Source organism: Serinus canaria, chromosome 2, assembly GCF_022539315.1.
Source record: "Serinus canaria isolate serCan28SL12 chromosome 2, serCan2020, whole genome shotgun sequence".
In the NCBI taxonomy this organism is placed as follows: Eukaryota; Metazoa; Chordata; class Aves; order Passeriformes; family Fringillidae; genus Serinus; species Serinus canaria.
Window position 1 is genome coordinate 99,436,984 of NC_066315.1, and position 23,180 is coordinate 99,460,163.

Here is a 23,180-nt window from a genome sequence, read left to right on the forward strand (position 1 = left end):
CGGCGGCCGCGCTGCCCGGAGCGGGGCCGGGGGGCGCGGGGGGCCCGGCTCCCCGCCCAGGAGCGCCCGCCGAGGAGGATGCCCTGGGCGCACACACCGCCCGGCGCTGTCACTGCGCGCCCCGCCGCGCCCCGCCCAGCGCAGCGGGGCGGAGAGAGGCGGCCGCCGCGGTCAATGGGGAAGGCGGGCTGGCTGCTGGGCGCTGACTTTAGGTGAGCCCCGGGGGCGGAGGAGGGCCGGGAGAGGCGGGGGTACCGCGGAGAGCAGCGCCGGGGCCGCGCCGAGAGGGCAGGGTTCGCAGGGGGGATGAGGAGGGCAGGGTGCGCTGGATGCGGGATGCGGAGGGCAGGATGCGGGATGCCGGATGCGGGATACAGGATGCGGAGGGCAGGCTGCGCCGCCATCGCCGTGCCCCGGCCGCCCCTCCTGACATGGCGCCGGGATCGCCAGGCTGGGCTGGGGCGCTCCTGTTTCCCCCGGAGAAGGAGGAGCAGCCGCGCTCCCAGGCCCAGCAGCCCCTCCGGGCTCCGCTGCCCCCGTGTCCCCAGAGGCACCTCGCCAGCTATCGGCGTTACCGGGGCTTTGGGGAAAAAGCTGGCGGCTTTGGCATTGGCCGTCTCCGGAACGAATGGGAAAAGTGTGAAAAGCGGCCTCGGGAGTTCAGCTTGTTAGTGCTTGGATGTTCAAGTGTGTGGCAAGAAATACATGGCTCTTTCTGTTTTTCCCTTGTCTTCGGGCGTCATTTTGGATTTGTCAAGGATGAGAAGAAGAGAATTCAGAACCCGCTGTTCCAGAATCCGTATAAGCCAAATTGCCATGCCGGCAGAGCAGGGAGCAGAGCTGAGTGATTCTGGATCTGCCTCTTAGAAGGAGGGCAGCCCAGGATGAGTGCGTGCTTATGCAATAGAGCAGCCAGACTGTTGTGCTTAAAACACCGAGTGAGTGTTGGGAACACACACTTTATCTGTCAGAGTGAGGCTTTTCCAAATGACTTGCTCTGATGCACACTTGGCATTGAATGGGAAAAAAGAGAGCCCAGGGACTGAGTGCATCAGCGTAGCTTTTTGAAAGAGGCATTAGGTACACAGAGTGTATGAAATTTGTTATTGTCTTTCAGCACCTGCTTTGTGGTTGAGAGTTTCATTTTCAGGGCTAGAATAGAGATGGTTTAGTAGTGAACACATTTGCATGAAGAAAATTGCATAACACCACCATTTGCTATCTCTGAGCACAAAATTAATTTCCTAGAGACTAGGCCAAATTAAATTGACCTGGGTATTCTACTTAATGTAACCCTAAATCTAGCCCTATTTTCTTTTGCTGTTTATTTTGCAGGACACAGATGACTTTGGGATGCGAGGGACACTCTTGCCTTGGCAGTTCACAAAAATAACGTACACTTTTTAAAATTAAACACTTGGGCCTTTTCCTTCTAAAGTAAGGGACTGAACTTCTTGGATTGTAGCACAAGAATTCAACTTCATTCTTTAAATTTCTAAGCTGCACCCCAGCAGTGCATGCCACAAAAACCACAAGGCTGTCAGTCTACTTGATGAACTATTTTTTTAGTCCCCATTTTGAATCATAAAAAAAAAAAGATAATAAACTCTGAGGTGAATTAACACAGCACATAGTGTAAAAGTATGATTAAAGCATGAAATGATGAAATTTTCTTGAATAAATCCTCACCAAATGTTTGTCAGTTTTTCTGCTGTTTTGACTTGTTTCCTCCAAATGCATATTTATTTTGTTCTTATGTTAGATGAGTTTCCAGAAGTGCAATAATCCTACAAACATACAGTGTAATTTGGCCTAGTATAGAACAGAATTGATCTGGATCCTTCTTTAATCTGAGTTTCCTCTAGGTTCTGGAAATCTGTGCTTTTTACTGCTGCCTTAGCATGAGGCATCTTCAGGACCTTCCCTAGAGAGTTTCTGTGCAGGGCCAGATGGGTAAACATATTTCCTGGTGAGATTTGTGGACTGCTGAGATGTAGTATAGACAGCTTTAACTTTGGTGAAAAAAGAAAATTTACAGTTAATCATGGCTTTGCATTCTAGGAAGCATCTCAGACCATGATAGAAGTGTTTTCTGTGTTTTTCCTTGAACTACAAAGTTTTAGTTATTGAATTTACCAAGAGTAAAAGTCTATACCTATTTCTGAAACAGGCCAGATCCTATTCTGATGTAGTGCAGATGGTTTCTTCTCGTATCCCTTGGGTCTGCCTCAATACCTGGAGATTTGTTGTTATTAGGCTGCCACAGGGGCATTTGGAAGGCTGTTTAAGGCATGTTTTAAAAGCAGGCAGTGTGAATTACAATGCAGTAGGCAGGATACACAAGTAACCCCACTGAAGGTATCTACAGAAAGTTACACACAACATCGCAGAGAAGTACTGTTACAAAGAGGGGGAAGTGCTCTCCTCAATATTTTTCTTAGCAGGAGTAGGTCCTCTTTCTAAGTGATGTCTGGAAAATAAGCATTTGAACAGTAGAATTTTACCAGCCTTCTCTTCATTCTGGTGGTAAAATATTAATAATAGGGTCACCAGAGGCTGAACTGGAGAGGTTAAAATACCTGAATGAGACATTGTTTTTTACAGATTCACTGCAGCTATGTGACTTGTGCAGGTAGATTTAAAACAGAACTTGAAGGCCAGTAAAGAATACTTAGAAAATCAGTAACTGCAGCTAGTATTTTAAGACCTTCCAAGATACTTCGCAAAAAATACAGCTGTCTCTAAGGCCTTTAAATGGTAATATTTCCCTTTATCATTCTCCTAGTCCATGATTTTTTCAAACCTTCCTTAGCCTAGACCTGCCCAGGCAGTGTGAGCTTCCTCATGTGAGCTGCTGGCTGATTTTGACTATCCATTCACCTCCGAGATGGTTGAGGCTGCTCTCTGCCTTGCTGGATCAGACTCTTGGCTCATCTTTCATAACTGCCAAGGTCTTTCATAACCTCTGATCTTTCATAACCCCAAACACCAGCCAGTTCCTCTCACATGCCTTTCGTAACCTACACACACGCCACGTGTTTAATCTCATCCACTTGGAATAGGCCCATCCTGATGAACCTGAAATACAAGTGTTTCTTGGGTGTTTTGTCTGCCTCAATCCTCCTGAGCCCCAGGCAGATTTGTGTGGATGTCAGACTTCCTTCCCTGAGACAATGAATGCTCAGTGGAGGGGAAAACCTCTTCTCTCTGACCTCAGAGGAGAAAAGGGAGTCTAGTCGCGGATTTCCTTCTCTCCGGGGGTGTGAAGCCCTAATTGACTTAGGTGTGGCTCAGCTGGGGGTGGCAGTCTCCTTCCCTTCCTGCCCTAAGCCGCTGGCAGCGTCCATCGCGCGGCCGCTCTGTGTGCCACACAGGGGTCCCCACCGCCGTCTGCTGGAGCGAAACCCAGCGTCACTCGGGGGGGAAGCTGCCGCAGCTGGAATTGGTTTAATTCTGCCTCAGCGGACAGCTTGCCGTTCTCTACTCCGACAGTAATTGCAGACTGCAGTGAGGTAGTTTTGCAGAGAGAGGGTGACCTCGCTGTAGCTACCCGGCCGTCGACATGGAATCCTCGGATGACTTCCAGTGTGGATCTTTGTCACTTCACGGGTTTGATGGATCTTTGTCACTTCATGGGTTTGATGGATGCTCTCCTAACAGGGAATAAAATGGGAGGACAAGCGTATAACAGCTTTAGTAAAAACAGAGAGGCGAAAAAAAAGAAAAAGGAAGAAATCTTTTGCAATTGTTAGCCTGAGTGCGAAAGAGCGTTTCCTCAGTGTGACAGCCAGAGGCTTGCTGCACTGTTATTAAAGTGCACTTCAGTGGGAATCCATGTAGATGGCTTTTTTACCCAGCATAGAATTATACTGGATTAGTCATATAAAATTGTTGTTTACCATCTCTAGTCCTTTTCCCCAGAGCTTTTATCAGGAATATCACAAAGCATGTAGTTTGAGCCTGCTTTTACGCGGTAACCCAGCCGAGCAGCTTTTTGTTTGTGCAAACTGCTGCAACGTTGTAGTTTAATGTAATCCTAATGTTGCAATGGGAGATTTTACACCTGATGAAAGAGGTTGTTTGGCCCAGATTTTCCTTTTGCCTACAAGAAGGGAAGTTAGATAGTAAGGACATGCTCTTACTTCTTGCTGGACTCTCCAGAAGAGCTGTGCTGATTCCACTCCTGCTCAGTTAGAGACAATCAGGAACTCCTAACACTGGCACTGTTTTTCATAATGCTCGCTAATGAGTTATTTATGGCACAACGCTTGATTAATGCACTGTTCTGAATGGTGTAGGAGATATTTCTTGTGCTCCCTTTCTACCACGCAGAGCCATACTCTGACCGTCTTTCTTCTTTATGTCTAGAAGGCTCAGGGATCACTGCTTAGACACGGTCCATGTTTTCCCTCCTGCCATAAACTAAGAAACTGTCTTAAACATACGGTGCAAGGCTCTCCCTTTAGATCTACCCTAAAGGTAGTAGGTTATAACAAAGAAATTTTTTTCACTTCAACGTCCAACAGATAGCTCTACTGGTAAAATGACATCCTTCAGTTTTTTTCTGGAGTTTTCAGACTGATTGTCATCCTGGGAAATTTTCTCTTCCAGGAGGTGTGGCTGCAAGAACTTTCCTGAGGTGTGAGTGCCTTTGATTCTACAATGAGAGATGTTTTTCTTCTCTGTAGGGGGTTCTGTGACAAGGTAATACAGCCCTAAGCTGTTTCTCTTTTCCCTAGACCACATTTGTGAGTATAAAATAAAAAGGTATTTTTCCCTGGCTTTGAAGGGAGAAGCAGCAGACTGCCACATGCATGTTGGTATTGTATTTTGATCCACTGAAAACACTGAACATTATCCACTGAAAACAATCTAGTATTATAACTTGATATTCCTGTCACTGAAGGGAATACAGAACTTCTGTCAGCATGCTGTGACAGGGATGCCTATAGCCTAATTTGGTTTTATAAATATTGCCTCTGGTTTTGCTGCCTTTAAGATTAAATTGACTTTCTTATATATTATGAGAAAGTATTTTCTTGTTTCCAGTTCTGCAAATGGTCACCATAAATCCAATCATGTCTTGGTGCCTTTTCTCTTGATATGCAGGAAATGTTTATGAACTGAACTCTGAACTTTTGCTTTTAGCCAAAGTGGTCATTCTGAGGCTTGGGAAAGCCAGACTGCTTCTCCCTGTTTCAGGGGAGGTTCCTGAACACGAATGGGATCATTACTCTGTGACCAAAGATCTAAACAAGATGTGGAAAGGGCCTTTTTCCCATGTTGGCCATTTTGTTCAAGGATGTTCCATGATTTTTCAACTGGTATTTGGCTGTGAGACTGACAGCCCCAATTGTGCCACAGAACACACCAAGCAGAAAAATCACGTTTAGTCTTGCCATCTTCCAGCCTGAAAGGGACTGAGGAAGACGTCACTGCTGACACAGTGGGTGGATGGAATAAAAAAGATTAATTTGGGGCAGGTGAAATTTGTACCTGATTTACAAAGCCATGTAGATTTTCATAGCAATAATTTAATTCCTGGAAAATCAGATGAGGACGGTAGCTTTCTCTGGGGGTTGAAAGGACCCATAGTCACCTTTAATCCATGTAGAAAAAGGCTACACTTGGGAGTTACTGTAGGGTTGCATCATATTGTAGGGTTGTATAATCCCATGCCTATATATTTTCTGACAAATCAATGATTTTGGTACACATGGAGCTGAAAAAGAGTGAAATGGGTCACATTTTTGCTGTTTGGCAGCAAGTAGGGGACTCAGCACCACTGCAATCAATGACATTTTCATTTATGTAAGCTAGTATGAAATGTGTCTTTGTTCATACCAAACTACATTAAAACAAAAATGCAAGGAAAAGATTGTGTTCAATAAATGAGCTGAATAATAGTGTAAGGAAATGTGTCTGCTATCATTGTTTACAGTGGAAAGTGTCTTAGTGGCATTTCATACATTCACTTCCACTGAGAAGTTTTTTAAAATAATGTATTGCTAGGATCTTTGGAAAATTAACAAATTTCTAATCAAGTGCACATAAGTCTTTTATCATTAGTATAAACAATGGGGTATTTTGTATACACATAGGCTAATATTAGCTTTTTGATTTTCAAAATCTGACGTCCAGTGCTACACACCAGCCTTGGGCCAATTTTACAAATTGATGGAGTATCTTTAATTTGGAAGAATGGATGCTTATTTTGGAGCCTCTCAAAATCAATGGTGGTTTTGAAGATGTTTGATCATAGTGTTTAAACCAACAAGAACTTCAGCTGTAGCTTTTTCCAGAAGTTGCAAGACACAAGTAGGGTTTTTTTTTGGTGTCATTTGGATGGATCAATGCTTGTTCGACAAAATCTGCATCTATCTAACTCCTTACAGGTCTAGCTGCATAAGTTGAGAAACCTGGCTGTTGTCTGCTTCCTCTGTCTGTCATCAATTCCCCTGCTAAGCATGGAAAACTGGGAAAGAAGGGGGTTGCATGGCTTACTTTCTAGGTCAGAAATCAGGAATTCTTTCCATTTTAGCTTTGTTGGTCTATTTCCCAACTTTTTGGTGTACTACTGATAGCAGTTTCTGAGTTTTGAAAACACTTGGTTCTTAAAGACTGTGCACAGCTGCATTGTCAACTCCTGGGTAAGCAGGAGAGCAGCAGTGTACCCAACTGGTTATTGTGTTGCTGGAAGAGCTGGGGAAACTGGGCCTGCAGGTTTCACACATGAGAATCACAGAATGGGTCGGGTTGGAAGGGATCGCAGTGGGTCATCTCCAACCTCAATGCTCAGCCAGGGTCATCCCAGAGCACACCACACAGGATTGTGTCCAGATGGTTCTCAAATATCTCCTGTGAGGTAGACTCCACATCTTTCTAGGATTCCACTGTGCTGTTCTCTCTGCATTGCACTCTGACACTTCAGCTTCTCTTTGTCACTGGAAAAAGACTTTCTGAAGTAATTTTAGAAAGTTTTGTGAAATATCATGATCTCTATTATATCAGAGTGTGTTTTCTTCTAAATCAATAACATAGATTCATTTAAATGGTGGCCTGGAAGGGATTTTTTGTCTACTTGCTCTTGTCATTGTGACGTGCATATTAGGTGTACCTGTATTCAAAGTCATACCTGATCATTCTCTGATGTGTTTATTAAATCGTATATTGAGGAAGAACTATGTGAATTTTTCTCTTTGATATCAAGAAATTTTCCCTCTCATCCAGTTGAAGGGATGAGAGATGTCTACTCTATTAGACAGTAACTTTATTTGTGCTCATTTTCCTCTGGAAGACACAGGAAACAATTACTGCTGTCCTTTACAATAACCAAAGTCAGTTAAAATTATTCTGATTTCTGCACCTCCTGATATGCTGTATTTTCTTCTGTATGTAGTTTTTATTCCTGTTTTACAGTCTCCTCACCTGAGACGCTGTTTGTGTTGGATAAACCAGAATAAAACTGAGTAACTGCATCTCAGGTTATTGCTACTTCATCTAAAAATGGGATTTCCCTTTTCCTATACCTCCATGGCATTGCTGGCTGCTACTACCCCTCCCAAGTTTATTTTTTCTTTGCTTCTAGTTAACTGTAGCTAGCTACATCCAGCTGTCCTTTTACCAAGAAGTCACCCTGTGGTTTCTACAGCATGAACTGTCCATTGCTAGTTCATTCCATGTCAGTTGCTGATTGAAGTAGCAATTTTAATGCCAGGCAATTGGAGTCAAGGTGATTTGTCACAGGCTCCAGCAGTTAGCAGTGTTGGGTGGCTGCTTCTATGGAACCAATGCAGAAGTCTTCACAGGCAGGATTCCTGGCAGCAGGTAACACCACAGGAAGTCCTTCCCTCACATGGACTCTCTGGCTGCTGATAGCCTCAGAGCTGGGATCTTGCGAACATTCAGCTCAGCACAGCAAAACCTGAGCTGAATATACACAAGGCTTCCACCTTTCACTGTGACCCCTGTGTGAAGTTCAAGAAGATGACTGGATGGGTGACTGGGTTGAGAGTGGAGAAGGAGAGATGCCAGGTTGTGCCCTGGAGCCAGAGGTATGTGACACTTCCCTTAATCTGATTACAGTTCCAGTTCCTGCTCGCAGCCCAGCCTGACCTGTCTCCTGCCATGTTTTCAGTGAACTGTTGACTCACAAGCAGGCAGTGATGAGCTCCTGTCACGTCCACACCCTCTTCCCAGGCACAGCAAGCTGAGAAAGCTGGGGCTCTTCAGGCCTCACAGCAAGCTACCAGTATCCAGGGGTCCTACAGGGAAGCTAGAGAGGGACTCTGTCAGGAACAGCAGTGATAGGACAAGGAATAATGAGTACAGATGGAAAAGGGAAATTTAGGCTGGATACTAGGAAGAAGTTCTTTACTGAGAGTGGTGAGGCACTGGAATAGGTTATCCAGGGAGGTTTGTGTGTACCCCAGCCCTGGCCAGTGTTCAAGGCCAGGTTGGATAGCAACCTGGTCTGGTGGGAGGTATCCCTCAGGGCAGCAGGTTTGGAACTAGAGGATCTTCAAAGGTCCCTTTCAACCCTTAGCATTCTACAATTTTGTGACTGGTTCTATGCAAAATTTGCCAAGCATTGCAATCAGGTGGGCTCCGTGGTCAAGATGGAGGGGCAGGTGGCATCTGGCAACATCAAACAAAAAAAAAAACACAACAAAAAAACCCCCAAAAACCTAAAAAAAAAGAAGAAGAAAAAAAAGGAAGTGTGATGTGCTTTAAGAAATGAGAGAGATGAGAGAAATGAGATTTTGTACAAAGACAGGAGATGCAGGGAACAATAGAAGAACCAGATTTGAGACCTAGCAAATGAGAGAGGAACAAAAAAAGTTTTAAACTGCCACTGACAAAGGCTTGGAAGAGCAGCAGGCAATAGTCATTGCTTTGGGTCAGTCTTGCTGTGATAGCTGCTCTTCCTGTGGCTGGTGAGTGTGTGCTGTTGGTATGGTGTCTGTAAGGTCCAGTCCTGAGGGTGGAATGCTTTTGTCCTGCCTGTGTACCCTGCAGCCTGGTCTGCCAAAAAAAAAAAAAACAAACAGAAAAATAAAAAACCTGAATCAAAAAATCACAGACTGGGTTAGGTTGGAAGGGACCACTGTGGATCATTTGGTCCAACCTCCCTGCTCAAGCAGGGCCATTCAGATCACATGGACAGGATTGTGTCCAGATGGTTCTCAAATATCTCCTGTGAAGGAGACTCCACATCTCTCTGGGTGACCTGTTCCAGTCTTTGGCCACCCCACAGTAAAGAAGTTCTTCCTCATACCCTAGAGGAACTTCCTGCAGGTCAGTTTGTGCCCATTGACTCTTGTCCTATTGCTTGGCACCACCGAGGGGTGCCTGGCTCCATCCTCTCGGCCACTCTCCCTTTAGATATTTATACACAAAAGGCAAAGCCCAGCAAGAAGCAGCAACAGCAAGCACCCCAGCACCAAGGACACAGCCCCTGCTCCCCGAGGGGCAGCAGCATTACCAGGCACGCTGCTATCTCCTGACAGGGGGATGTCACCGGGACAGCCTCTACCCGTTGGGATGGGGCGAGATGCACAACCTGCTTTTGCAGATATCCCTCACTTGGCGTGTGTTGGTGTATCCGTGCCATCTGCGGCCGGCTGAGTTCTCAATATCCCCCGGTCGGTGCCTGTCCGTCACAGTAAGTCAGAGAATCTGCTGAGGTGGAAGGGACCCAGCAGGAACACGGAGCCCAGCTCCTGGCCCTGCGCAGGCCACCTGAGTATGACACGCACCAACTGAACCTGCGAATAACACTAATGACAGCCCAGGACAGGAAAGGTCCTGGGCTGTTTCCCCCGCGGCCGCAGCCGGTGCCGGAGCAGGCCCGGCCACCCCGGGCTAGGCAGAAGCTCCGCTCCGCTCCCGCGCCGGGCGCTCGGCTCTGACGTCCCGGCTCGCGGCCTATCCCGGGGCTCATCCCGCTCATCCCGCCCATCCCGGCCTGCTCCGGCGGCCTATCCCGGCCTGTCCCGGGGCTCATCCCGCCCATCCCGGCCTATCCCGGCCTATCCCGGCCACTTCCCCGCCTATCCTGGGGCTCATCCCGCCCATCCCGGTCTATCCCGGCCTATCCTGGGGCTCATCCTGCCCACCCCGGCCTGCCTCGGCGGCCTATCTCGGCCTATCCCGGTGCCCGTCCCGGCCTATCCCGCCCGCTGCCCCGGCGCTCGCCATGGCCCTGCCCGTCGTACACAGGTGCCTCCAAGTGAGTGCGGCCCTTGATCCCGGGAGCCCCGGCCCCGGAGGGCGCGGGAGGCTCGGCCGGGCCGGGTTTGTCCTCGGCGCCGAGCTCAGGCTGGGAGCGCAGCGCGGGGCTCGGTGCTGGCCCAGGGCTTCGGGTGTACTCGGTACCCTGTAGGATAAGGCATTACACTTATATATGCTTGTGTGTATATAAATAATAGTTCTATATATGTACATACATATATATACACACATGCCCACATAAATGCTCTCTATATGTGTAACCTGTAGTTATTTATGTTATATATATAACTGTAAATACAGTTATATGTATTACAAATGTATAATATATTGCCTTATATATAGCTTTAAATATGATATATACAATAATTGTATATATTACAGGCAATAATTTATATATATATACATATAAATGTTATATATATGCATACACTATAGTTATGTATGTTATATATATAACTATAAATACATAGTTATATGTATTATGTATGTATAGTATATTGCCTTATATATAGCTTTTAATGTTATATATACACTATATACACACACATATATTTTATATATGCATTAATATATATATATGTAATTACATATACAAAATGCATATAGCTATATGTTGCCTCATATATATATTATATATATACACATTATATATATATTATATATATATATAAATAATATATATATATATATATATATATATATGAGACTCTATACTGCTGGGCAAGGTCCAGCAGACTTGGATGCAAGAAGTTCAGCCAGTGTGGCTGTCTTTTTGTCTCTGGTGAGGTTAAATAAAAAATAAACACCAGCTTAGTTGCAGAGCTGGTGTTGTTAGTTTAGGAGTATAACTTGAGTGCTTTGTCCCTCTGTGATCAATTTTACATGCAGAACCAGTTGCCTATGTTCCTTAATGAATTATGAAGTTATGTTAGACACCTTTAATAGATACCTGTTAAAGGAGCTTTGTTGTAGTCAAATGTTCATAAAATTTGAAGCCAGTTGTTTTTCCTTCCATTTTCCTTTTAGATGTTTCTATGGTTTAGAAAAAATGTAATAAAGTTTTTGGGAGAGGGTTTTAATTTGTTACCAGCTTAATTAACTTTTGATTTGAAAGCGTTCCTTGATTTTTCGTTTTTTAATTCTCTTCCTTTTCAGCTCACTGATGAAAATGAGCAGTTAGTCAAGAAGGTGAAAAAACTACACTTAAAAAATAAGGAGCTAGAAAGGAATCTGGGTCAGATCCAAGAACAACTGCATCTGCAGCAGTTAATGCATGTCTGTGGCACAAGCAGAGAGTAAGAATTGTCAAACATTTCTCTTTTGCATCAAAAGAAGTGCAGGGTTTCAGGACTTTTGTTGGCATGTACTTAAGATGAGTTAGGAATTATCTGCTCTGTGTATTTTGAGGAGCCATCTGTGAACAGGATGGTGGGTTGGAAAATGCTGGGGTCTGTAGAGGAACAAAGGACATCTAGGGCATCTTGTACAAAATTTATTGTAGTGAAAGAAACAGTTTTAATATCAAAAAGTAATACTCCTGCTTAGCCAGTACTCTCTCTCTGTCAAACTACAAAGGCTTTTACACTTTTTTACATCAAAAAGTAGTAAGATAAGGATAAATTGAGTAGCATCCATGCTGTTTAAAAGATTTAGAACCTAAGGACCTGGAAAACTGTAGTGCTAGTGGTTTGGAGAGTGTCCTGCCAGAATTTACACATCAGTTCACAAAAATCTTCCAAGGCTTAAGTTTTGGTGATCTTAAGTTTGTGATCTGCCTGGAAACCTCTACCATAAAATCAAACTGGAAAGTCACTTGGCCTTTTTTAGTTGCTTTGTTTAATTAAATGAAATTGGTGAAATATGATTTTATGAAGCTGTTGTATTTGTTTCAATTAAGTGTTCAGGTTCAAACAGAAACCCATTTATGGCATAAGGGTGGAGACAGCAAGGATCTGGTTCTAGAGAGTGACAGTGTCAGGTGAGTTCCTGGAAGCTGCTTCTTCACAGAAATATTCTTCTCTGTAGTGTAGAAAATGTTCATGGTTAAGTCAGTTGATTTTTTTAAAGTTATGCAAGTGGCTTTCAGCCTTTGAAACAATGGGAAATCATTCACATTTTAAAAGTAATTACAAAATCTTGATTTGAAAAGAGCACCAAGCAAAGAACAAAATGGATTTCTTTCTCGGGTAGCTCACTGAGAAGAATTCAATGACCTAGGAACCTCCTTTGTGTGTCTGTGTGCACTCATATGATCTTTTTTGTAGATTTTTTAAATTTAGAATTTTGTGGTTTCATTTTTATTTTGTGGAACCTTTCTCAGCTCATTTTATGTTGCTCACTGTTTCATGTATATAAAATTTATAGGCTCATTTTGAAATAAGCTAGAGAAGCAATTCTACTTTTCAGTCTAATAATTTTAGAGTTGAGCCACTACTTACTGTAATTTGCCAATAAGTGATAGAATTAAACCCTTGCAACTGCTTTTCTGGTGTAAAAGCTACAATTTCGTCTTTAAGAAAAAATATACTGGAACATTTAAACAACTAGGCAAGCTATGTAGAATATTGCTCCATCCCTCTATGACTTGATTGTTAAATTGTAAAATTTTAGGCTGCTCACCCCTTCAAAGGCTGCTTTTTGTCCACTTACATAAATGTGGATCTTACACAGATCTCTGTTGCTCTTTGGCCAAGTGCCCTGATTTTAGTGTTTTTAGGTGGCTGTAGAAGACCCATTTCCTTTTTTTTTTTTTTAAATATCTTTGCAGTGTGCCGGGCTCTCTTTGCAAGCTGTGAAGTTACATAGGAGGGCTGGGTGACTGGCTCTGGGCTCAAATTGAGTTCCTAGTTAGGTGCTCATGTAGAAGAAGTCCAAGTTAGTCTTTGAATTGAGTGCTGTACCTGCCTTGTACAGCAGGTTGCACGTAGATAACCTGACCTAGCTTTTTTTTCTAGCATTTGTGTGTTCTTTCACAAAGCTGTGCTGTGCTACAGTATTGCTCACCCTTCTTGTGGTGTGCAGTCATGACTTACTATGAATGGCAGCTCTTACTGTAGTTCCTAAAAAAAAATAGGAAAAATGTCTGCTCATGTCCATCAGCTAAATTGTGGGCCTCGTGTATGTTGGCTGAATGCTATGAAATATGGTAGGAAATTAGTACAGCAGAACACGATGCAAAATAATATCAGAGGGAAAGCTAACAAACCTAATCTGTTTATTTGACATTTATTTTACCCACTCACTTTCACATAGATTTCATTCACTCATATCCTCGCACCCACACACTTGGAAGCAATGAGATGTTTTGTGCAACACAGAGAGCTGGGAACTGCCTCATGTGTCCTCATCATGGGTTCTTGATTGGTGCTGGAAAAACTTTTTAAAATGCTTTAAGAGTGTCCTTTTGCTATTCCTGTTGTGCTAATGGGGAGAGGAATGCTGTGTATGACATGCTGCACAGTCACTGCCAGCCTCCTGTTGCTGCTGTCTTCCCTCAAAGAGTCATTTGCACTGAGCTTTAATCGGAGTGTGGCCATGTGTGCTGGACAAAAACAACGGGATCCTCAGTCTGGCTGAGTAAAAAGGATTCTTTGCCATCCATACAGACCATTCTTTTAACTTGCTTTGCTGTTATTTTTTGGTGCTTTCTCTTTCTGTGTTGACAGTCACATTTCATTCACTGCCATCTTGAATATTTCTATTACGAGTCTCTGCAGCACAGCTACAGGCCAAGTGATCTCTGTGGGGCATCTCTAATACTTTTACCATAAATGATGCCGCATTTTGTTGTCTTTCATGTTTTACAGCAATTTATGCATTTCTATTTTAGACTACTTCAGCTGTATAATGAGCTACAGAAGCGTTATGTTAAAGAAACCAAAACAAACAAGGAGCAAAGTGAAGCAATTAAAAATCTCACTGTAAGTAGAATTTGTTGGAGCTGATATCAAACAGCCAAACATAAGATTTTAGGGAGACTGAAAAGTAATTCTTACATTTGTGAAATGGAACCATGCTTTTCTTTTTATACTTCATTTCCTATGACAGAGATACTGGAGGGTAGCCTGTAGTTCCCTTTAAAAGTGAACTCTGTCACTGGTGTGTCTGTAGCAGAAAGTTGTCTTCCCTTCCCTTGGATTTTTCTTTATTCATCCACCTACCCCTCCTTCCAATTGTATATGCACCTTGTGACCTCTTTTGCACCAGCCCTGGTGTTTTTTCTGCATGTGTCATGAGCTGATTTTTCTCAGAAGTTCAGCAGAAGGCAAACCAGATGAAGACAAAGAGTGTTCTTTTGGATAGCAAGGTCTGTGGCCCTTCTGTGCAGAGTCTGGCATCATAACTGGAGTGAAGGTAGGGTTGTGTGCTCAAGAGCAGTTCCAGAAGCTTCAAGAGGATATTGCCTCTTCAGGCATGGATCAAGCATTGCAGCTCACCAGTCTAATTTCTTCATATCTGCTTGGTTTTTTTTTCCTTTCAGACCATTTGGGTGAATGTAGTTTTTAAATCAGCAACTGAAAGCTCTTAGTTTGCATTTGGTTATGTTTCCAGTTTTATTCAGTTGAACTGCATTTTTTCTATGCATTTAAAAAAGATTTTCTCAACAGATTAAAATTAATGAGCTAGAGCATAATCTTCAAGAGCAGAGGCAAAGAATTGAGCAACTGGAATGTAAAAAGGTTTCTTGGAAAACTAGTGCTGTTTCTAGAAAACGAAGTCAAACCCCAGAGGGAGGAGTAGCTTCTCACAAGGATGTTTCTGCAGAGAAAGAAGCCTGTTGCAGTAGATATTTAGGTAATGGTACAGTTAATTCTGATGATGTTCCTTCCAGTATGCCCAGCAGAGAGAATGCATTTTATTTCTGATCCAGAGGCTGCTTCAGGCTATTTCTTTTCCTTCAACCAGCAGTATCTCAAATGTTTTTTTCATTTTTGAAAACTGGTTGTGTAAAAATGGCATTTTGTAATCTAGGATTCCTCCTTGCATTTGTTTGTGATAAAATGTTTGCTGTTTTCTCTTTTTCTGAAACGGATCCGTTGTTGTAATCAGAGGTGGGAGTGCGTGGCTGTATTTAGTGCTGGTATTTATTCTAGTAAGATGTATCTGTGCAGATCTCTTAGTAATAATGTTTGCTGCACCAGCCTTTGGTTTTCAGACACTGAGTCACAGAATAACCTGTTTTTAGCCTTAAAACATTGGACAAGCCTGGACAGTGCTGGTTCCAGTACATTCTTCCTCTCATAAATAAATCCAGAATTTAAGGTGTGATCCTCTTACACTTCAAAGCATAGAAAAGAGATAGATAAGATCATGTAATGTAGTCATAATTTTCAGGAAATGTGTAGCAGCAAGAGCTGATGTGACCCTCTCATGAGCCAGAAAAAGATAATCAAAGCATGTGATGTGTGTTTTGTGGATTGTAAAATTATTTGTAAAATAATCCCACATCTAAGAATCTGGCAGATCCAGATTATCCAACTGGCAGATCCTGATATCTTTCATTGTACCTGAGGATATGCTGGGCCAGTTCTTAAGAATAAATCACTGTATGAAAAAGGTACTTAAGAAGCTGAACTATAATTTTCTAATATCACAAAAGGTAGGCAGCTCTTCAGCTGTAATATGATTCATATGAGGGGGAGGTTGACTGTAATGGTTGAACTCTACATTTTTTCATTTGAATATAGAGCTATTGTTGAAGGAGATTAAAAAGCTGAAGAAAGAAAATGGAAAGTTGTCTGCAGAAAAGAGAGCACTAAAAAATGAATTAGCTGGATTAGACAAGGTAATTTGTTTTAAGACAAGCTTAACAGTAGGTGATTTTTTAAAAACTTAACTTTTCTGCCTGAGCTGAAACTTCTTTAGGCTGAACATATGTTGTTATCAAGTAGAATAGATAAAGAAACCAGTGTATAGCGTTCTGAGAGAGATGGAAGTGAGTGACTCCTTGAAACATTCGTATCCTGAAGGGCTACTCAGCTAAGGAAGACTATTTTCTCTTGAACTTAAGCATGTCAAAGCTAGGCCTCTGACAGAACTCCAAGTTTAGGGAGGGCAGAGGCTCTGAATTTTTTGTTAGATCTATAGGTGTAAAAATTGAAAATGTGAACATTTGGTAATTTTTAAGTTATGTAACAGGATGCTGAGCTCTTACCTAACTATAGAAGACTCAGTTTAATGTGGTGACATCAGGTTTTATTTTCAGCAGCAAATTGTTTAAGCTGATTTTTGCTTGTTCCTCAAGTCTTTTTATTTTGTTATTGTAGTTTTTTTTTTTTTTAAGAATCTCTTTTCTTACCTTGCAGTCCTTTCTCCCAGATTAAATAACATTATGGTATTAATTGCAGGGGTAACAGTAAAAGAGGGTGATAGTTCATTGGATGTGTAACTTGCAGAACATTAAGCCAGGGTGAGTTCTAGTCCCCTGTGTTTGGGAATCAGTGACAACGTGTGGTTGAGAGATTCATCTCGCAAGAGAGATACATAAACTTGAGGTTGTGGCTTTTTAGCCGTGCTCCCTTTTTAAGGTACTTTTAAGTTGCTGTATGTTATATGTATGTAGCTGTTCATTTAAAAAGTGCTGGAAGAATAGGGAGGAGAATGTCAAATATAGATGGTTATAGGTAGGCACATTGTTGTTTTGGTAGCTTGAACATTCAAGGATTGGTGAAACAAAGTGTTGGATGTTTATACTCCTCTGTCCATATGGTTCCCAACAATTTCTAATTTACGAAGAGTCAGACTGTGACTTTATTCCCTTGTCATATTGGACTGTCATTATGTAGCTGTCTGGTAAATCCATATTTTATCCTTTTTAAAACTGATTTTTCCTATTACTAGTCTGTATTCCAGCCTCTAACATAACTTGAACTCTGCTTGTGTGTTCAGGGCAGAAATTATGAAATTATTATCTAAGGTTGTAGTTGAGTGCTGTATCTCACCATAGCTGTGTTTGCATAACTCAGCCATACACTGGTAAAAATACAGAAAGTGTCTTGGAATAACTGAACTGCTGACTAGCTCTTACTGAGAATGTCTTTGAAAAAAAAGTTCAAGGTGAATATTTCTGGGTTTTTTTTAGGATTTTTTTGAAGAGGTAGAAGATCTAAAACAAGCTGTACAGGAATCTGTGAAACTGAACAATGAATATGAAAAGTGCTTGAAACAAATCAGTGTAATATATGGACTTCCTTTTACAGCACATTTGTAACTACTGAGTAATTTAATGCCAGGTAGAGTTTCTACATATTTTTTATAATTACTGCAACATTTAAACCTACCATTGCTTAAGTGGTACCATAGTTTGATAATACAGAGTCAGTAATGTCATCTCATTATGACAAGTTCTTGGAAATGTTGTATTTTGTGACCTTGATTTTTTTGTTTCTTTATTATTTTTAAATAAACTGATCTGCATAACTTCAACTATGTATCAAACCCATCTCTTTCACACTTGCAGAATATATTCTGGTTGTGGGTGTGTATGGGAATAAAATAAAATTGTTTTATTTTTCCTAATTTTCCAATTTATCCTTTTCTGTAAGCTACATAAAATCAAAGTGTCTCTAGATTTGTCAGTCTGTATGAATTTCTGTCCTAAGGATGTGCTAATGCAAACCAAAATTAATTCTATCATTAAATTATTGCAGAGGGGTTTCTTAAAAGAAAAATGCTAAATCTCTGCTTGGAATTTTTCTTCAATCCCAATAATAAGAGAAAATTTGTGGATGAAGGAAGGATTTAGTGTTCAGAATTGGAAAGTGTATTCTGAGCATTTCGCATCATCAAAAGAAGAATTCCTCAGAAGCTCTTTTTTGATTCAAGAGTTAGGTACTTGAAGAGCTGTGGTATTTGAAGACCTGAAAAGGAAAGTGGGAGTGCAGAAAGTCACAGTCCAGGAGGCAGACATGTGGTGTTGCTTCAGGGAGGGTGAGCAGGGAATGAAAAGAGACAACTCCCAGTTACAAGTGTACCTTGCAGAACCTTGGGAGATTTGATCTCAGCTTGTTTCTAATGACATGCCAGGAAAGTTTAACATAGTTACATTACAGAACTATGTTTTTCTAAAAGGTGTAGATCTCTTCCTTTGTGACATTGTGGTGGTAGAGTTGAGTGAAAACTGCTTAGGGTAGAAAGACTAATTAACTAATACAGCTTCTTTAGCTTCATAAAAATACGTGGACACACCTGAGGGGTAGGACTAGGAGTAGGATTAAGACTCTCGTGTCCCAATTGGTTTGTTAGGACAGTTTTATGAAGTTGTAATTTAATAAAGAAATTTGCCTCAAAGCATTTGCGATGTTCAGAGTTGGATATTCACCAAGCGATAGGGTAAAGCTCCAGGACTCCTTGTGCCTGCTCTGGCTATAGACCACTGTGTTCCCTTTTTTCATTCTTGGCTCATTGTAAATTAAAGCTGGATAATGTTCTGAGCAAGAGATGGGAAAGGGAAACAAAAAAGGAGCAACGCAAATCTGCATTGCCAGTAAACCTCATGGAAGAAAATAAGGAGGATAGCATGTGTGACAGAAAATTATCAGTGCAAAATGTTTGTAACATTCGCTAATGAATAAAATAAGCGTGAATGCTGGGGAAGGAAGCAGTGCCAGTTAGAGTCTTTTCCCCCACAGTGTTGTGGTTACACTTTCAGCGTGTTTAAACTTTGGTCGCGTTGTTAAATGATTCAGCAATTGTCGTCGTCCACAGGCTGTGTTTTTAAAGGTCGTGCAGAACAAGAAACAGTGAGGAATCCTCCAGTCTTTTCTCGTAACTGAGGTGTCCCGGCTCTGCTGGGGAAATCTGCTCTAATGAGAGTAATGAGCCGTGCGCGGGGGAGCGGCAGCGACGCGCGGAGCCGCAGCTCCGCCCCGCAGCGGCTGTGCGGCCCCGGCCGAGGTCAGCTGGGATGGGACAGGGGATGGGATCGGGGATGGGAGCAGTCGGGGCTGGCAGGTGGCAGGGCGAGGGGGGCAGGGATTTCTCTCAACCAGTAGTGGGAGCTGTCTTTCGGCTGGATCTGCATCGCCGACTTTCTATGAGGTTGCGTTGTTTTTTTCTTGTTTTTTTTTTTTTTTTCTTCTTTTTTTATTTCCCTTTCCGGTTTTCCTTTCACTATCAGGAAGGCTGGCGGTGGAGGGTGCAGATGGGGCACCTCTGGCAAGCTCCACATCTGTGGCACAACTGCCCAGCCGGTGACAATTAGCGGCGGAAACGCCGCAGGAGGAGTGTGAGTGGAAGTGACCGGCTCTGGGGCGCTGATTGTGTCTGTTGCTGCCTGTGACTTTTGAAAATGGCAGTTTGCCTTGAAGATTTTTTTATATTCTACTGAACGCAGGTTTGGTTTGTTGGTGTGGACATCTTTTTTTTTCTCTTTTTTTCTTTTTTTTTTTTAAAAAAAAAACCAAAAACTTGAAGGTATCAGTTTGCTCTTGAAGCTGTGATTTTCATTTATTTATTTATTTATTTATTTTCTGGCTAATGTAAGTTAAATAACCTACTGGCATTTTCTGTTCAAATTAATGCTGTTTTTTGTTGGAAGAGGAGACTGTCTCAGACTACCAAAGTCTACTTCCAAATAAGCACTGCTTCCTACTTTGCAGGATAGAGCCATATAAATTTGTGGATAATAACATTCTTTGGGTAAGAATTTGCCTGTCTTTTTGTCCTTGTTGCTGTGCCAGTTAGCAGATAGCTCTGCTTTGATCTTTCCTCCTTGTGAGATGTACAAGCAAGGTGTTGCTACTTTGTTTGCTAGTTAAAGGGCAGGCAAGATGAGTATATTAAACAGGTTAATCAGTCTCTATGTGTAGTACCACATATTGTGGAGTTGTGACATTTGGCCAGTGGCTTTTTTCTGTTAAACCAAGTTTAGGTAGAACTGAATTCCATGCAATTAAGTATTAGTCATTGTTCTGTTTGATAATGCATACTAGAAATGTTTCATGGTGCAGGCTAGTGGTTCTTTGTCTCAAATAAGTACTTTGTAGTGCTGATATGGGAAGCTTGAAAATAAGTGGCTATTATCAAATAGGGGTTGTGGTTGGAAGAATAATATAATAATCATGTGTCAGTATTCACTTTCATGAAACATAAATCAAATGGGCTAGTTCATAGGACAGTGAAGAAATTCAACTTTGTTTTGTGTTCTGCATATAACTGAGGCCAAGATTTTAGAAGCAATCCACTAATTTTGTGTGGATTTGCAATTTTCCTGATATTTGGAGTATAAATTTTCAACGGTACCAGATATTCACAGCTGTAGTCTGATTTAGCCAATTCAGACTTGGTCTCCTAATCACTGAATACTGTGTTGAGTAATTGCTCATGTCCTGGATATTAGTCCTAAATTAGGATTTTTTTCTATTGTTGAAAGCAAAATTGCAATCCCATTGTTGGGTGGGGGACCACATTTTGTGGGTTTCTCTGGAAGTTCTTCCTGAGCCTGTGAAGCAGCATCTCTATAGGTCCCCTGGAGTCCCTTTACTTTGACCATGCTACAGAGTTTACCTTTGAAGAGTGAGGCTTTCAGACCTGCAGTGCTCTTCAGACTGAGACCCTGAGAGGCTGGACCTGGAAATTGAGGGTTTTCATTGGAGAGTAAGGGCTGGTGCCTCTGTACTCTCAGCTGGGATACTTTCTTGTGGGCACTTACCCTGCAAAAGTGTTCCTGCCAAGGGCTTTGGAAGAAACAGAAAAAAATACTTGAGTTTCAAAAGGAGAAAATTCCCTGTTTAGGTTACAAGGTATCCAAGGCAGCAGAAAACAGTAAATCTCACCAATTTGGCTCATTAACTGTTTCTCTATAGCTGCAGTGCAGTTTTGTTTTTCTGAGGGTTAGATGTTTCTTGTTTTCTTCTTGTCAGAAATGAAGCAGCATTAGTTAATTACCTGTCTGTATGTGCCTGTGTTCCTGGAAACGTCCCACAAACTTGTTCTGGGATAGTGAATTGCCCTTGGTTCTTGGAGATGACAATGAACCGTATTAAAGGTTGTAATGCTGTTGATTTGGTGTAGCCATGTTCTGCGCTTGTGCCAGATGTCCTCTGGGAATTGTTTAGCCCAGAGAAAAGGAGGCTGAGGGGAGACTTTATTTATTTCTCTACAACTACTTGAAATTAGGCTGTAGCCAGGGGAGTGTTGGTCTCTTCTCCCAAAAAAGTGATGGGACAAGAGGAAGTGGCCACAAGTTTGCCAGTGGAGATTTAGATTGGATACTAGGAAAAATTTCTTCACTGATGGGTTGTCCTGTATTGGAACAGGCTGCCCAGGAAAGTGGAGGAGTCACAATCCCTGCAGGTATTTAAAAGAGGTAGGGCTGTGGCAGCTAGGGACATGGTTTAGTGGTGGACTTGGCACTGCTGGGTTAAGGCTTGGACTCAGTCTTGGGGTTCTTTTCCAGCCTGAGTGATTCTATATGGATCCTAACAGATTTTTTTTGTTGCAGCTGCTGTTCAACCTAAGCTCTGTCTTTACCTACATTTGACCCCTACTCATAGTGTTTTCACTGTGAAGTCCTTAAAAAAGCATAATGCACCAAGATCCTGGCTGGCTGTAATCTGCTTTCCTTGGTGCTGGTGGGAGTGAGTGCAGTTGTGTGCTCAGCTGGCCATCTGTGTGCCTGGAGGAGAACTTTGTGCTTTAGGTCAATTACATATTCCCAAGCCTTGCAGGGTGATGAGAAGCTAACACTGTAGGCCTTGCATGGTAGCTTTCCATAGGGAATGCTGACTCAATGAATATTTTATTTTGTATTTTCTCCACAGGGATTTTGTGCTGACAAAAAGCCCAATGTGATCCTTTAAGCAGTCCAAGCTGTTTTCATCTGAGAGGAGGACTTGAGCCATTGTTTTATGCTGGTACTGCAATGCTGAGTTCTAGCTCAACTGCTGTGAAGAATCTCCCTCTGAAGAGGAGGCTCTGTTTTCTGCTGAAACTTGTGGGCTTTGTCAGCTCAGTGTTAATATTTTGTGAATTTTTAATTTACTATGTGGTAATATTTCAATGCCGATGGCCAAACGTGAAAGGTGGAGCTCACGTGGCTGAAAAAGAGACTTCAGCTTCAGTCCTAAAGGCCATAATTTTAGCTGATACACACCTACTTGGTGAAATCAAAGGACATTGGCTGGATAAGCTAAGAAGGTAATTATTAATGTTTTAAAAATAATGTCTAGCCAGTTTTAGGGTTTTTAGTAGTAACTAATGGGACAATAATCCACCATTCTATTAAAAAGCAACTAATTAGAACTGTAATGAAAAACTAAACAAGCTGGTATTACTTCTTGCATGTCTTGGCCCTGATGGTATCACGGTGGAATTACCCACCAGGTAAGATGCACCTACTATCCTTACACCCAATTTCTAAGTATGTAATTTGGGTTTCATAATATATTTTCATATTTCAGTGTGTAAGAGCCAGTTTCCCATTCCTATCACCAGGCTGTGTCTCTGTATTCGGAGCTGAGGATCCAGAGGTAAGGCAGTGATAACTGGTTCTGTATTTTCCTTTCAGGGAATGGCAAATGGAGAGATCTTTTCAAACTGCCTTATGGTTACTGCAGCCAGATATTGTTTTTATTCTGGGAGATGTTTTTGATGAAGGAAAATGGAGCTCACCTCAGGTATGACATCATCAGTTGTCTTGTTTCAAAAAATGAGGATTTTTGAAGGAAATGGAAGCAGATTAGGTATACAAATCTTTGTTTAATACTGCTACAGTTGTCCTGTTGGTAGAAGTTTCTAGATTTTCAGATAGGAGTTGAAATGTTGTGATTCTCCTTCATTTTTGGAAGTATCTTGACAGTTTTTTGCCTCCTATAAAACTTACAAAATGTAAACATCTGAGTTTGTGCTTCTGTGTTATAGGCTTGCGATGGGCTGACCCTGGCTGGATGCCTGGTGCCCAGCAAAGCTGCCCTATCACTTCCCTCGGCTGGAGAGGGAGAGAAAAC

The 23,180-nt window shown here is 42.1% G+C and overlaps 1 protein-coding gene across 13 annotated transcripts in view; it reads left to right on the plus strand.

The window, feature by feature from the left end:
• The first annotated feature begins 122 nt into the window (after positions 1-122).
• Positions 123-23,180, plus strand: part of MPPE1 (metallophosphoesterase 1) — a 30,004-nt gene continuing 6,946 nt past the window's right edge. The window contains exons 1-5 of one of the 13 annotated variants that reach the window (XM_050970483.1): positions 11,536-12,211; positions 14,063-14,153; positions 17,315-17,465; positions 21,996-22,371; positions 22,742-22,850. In XM_050970483.1, coding sequence (XP_050826440.1) covers positions 22,097-22,371; positions 22,742-22,850 — 384 coding nt within the window. In that variant the 5' untranslated portion in view covers positions 11,536-12,211; positions 14,063-14,153; positions 17,315-17,465; positions 21,996-22,096. The other 12 variants (XM_050970486.1, XM_018908666.3, XM_050970482.1 and 9 more) reach the window with 12 other exon arrangements.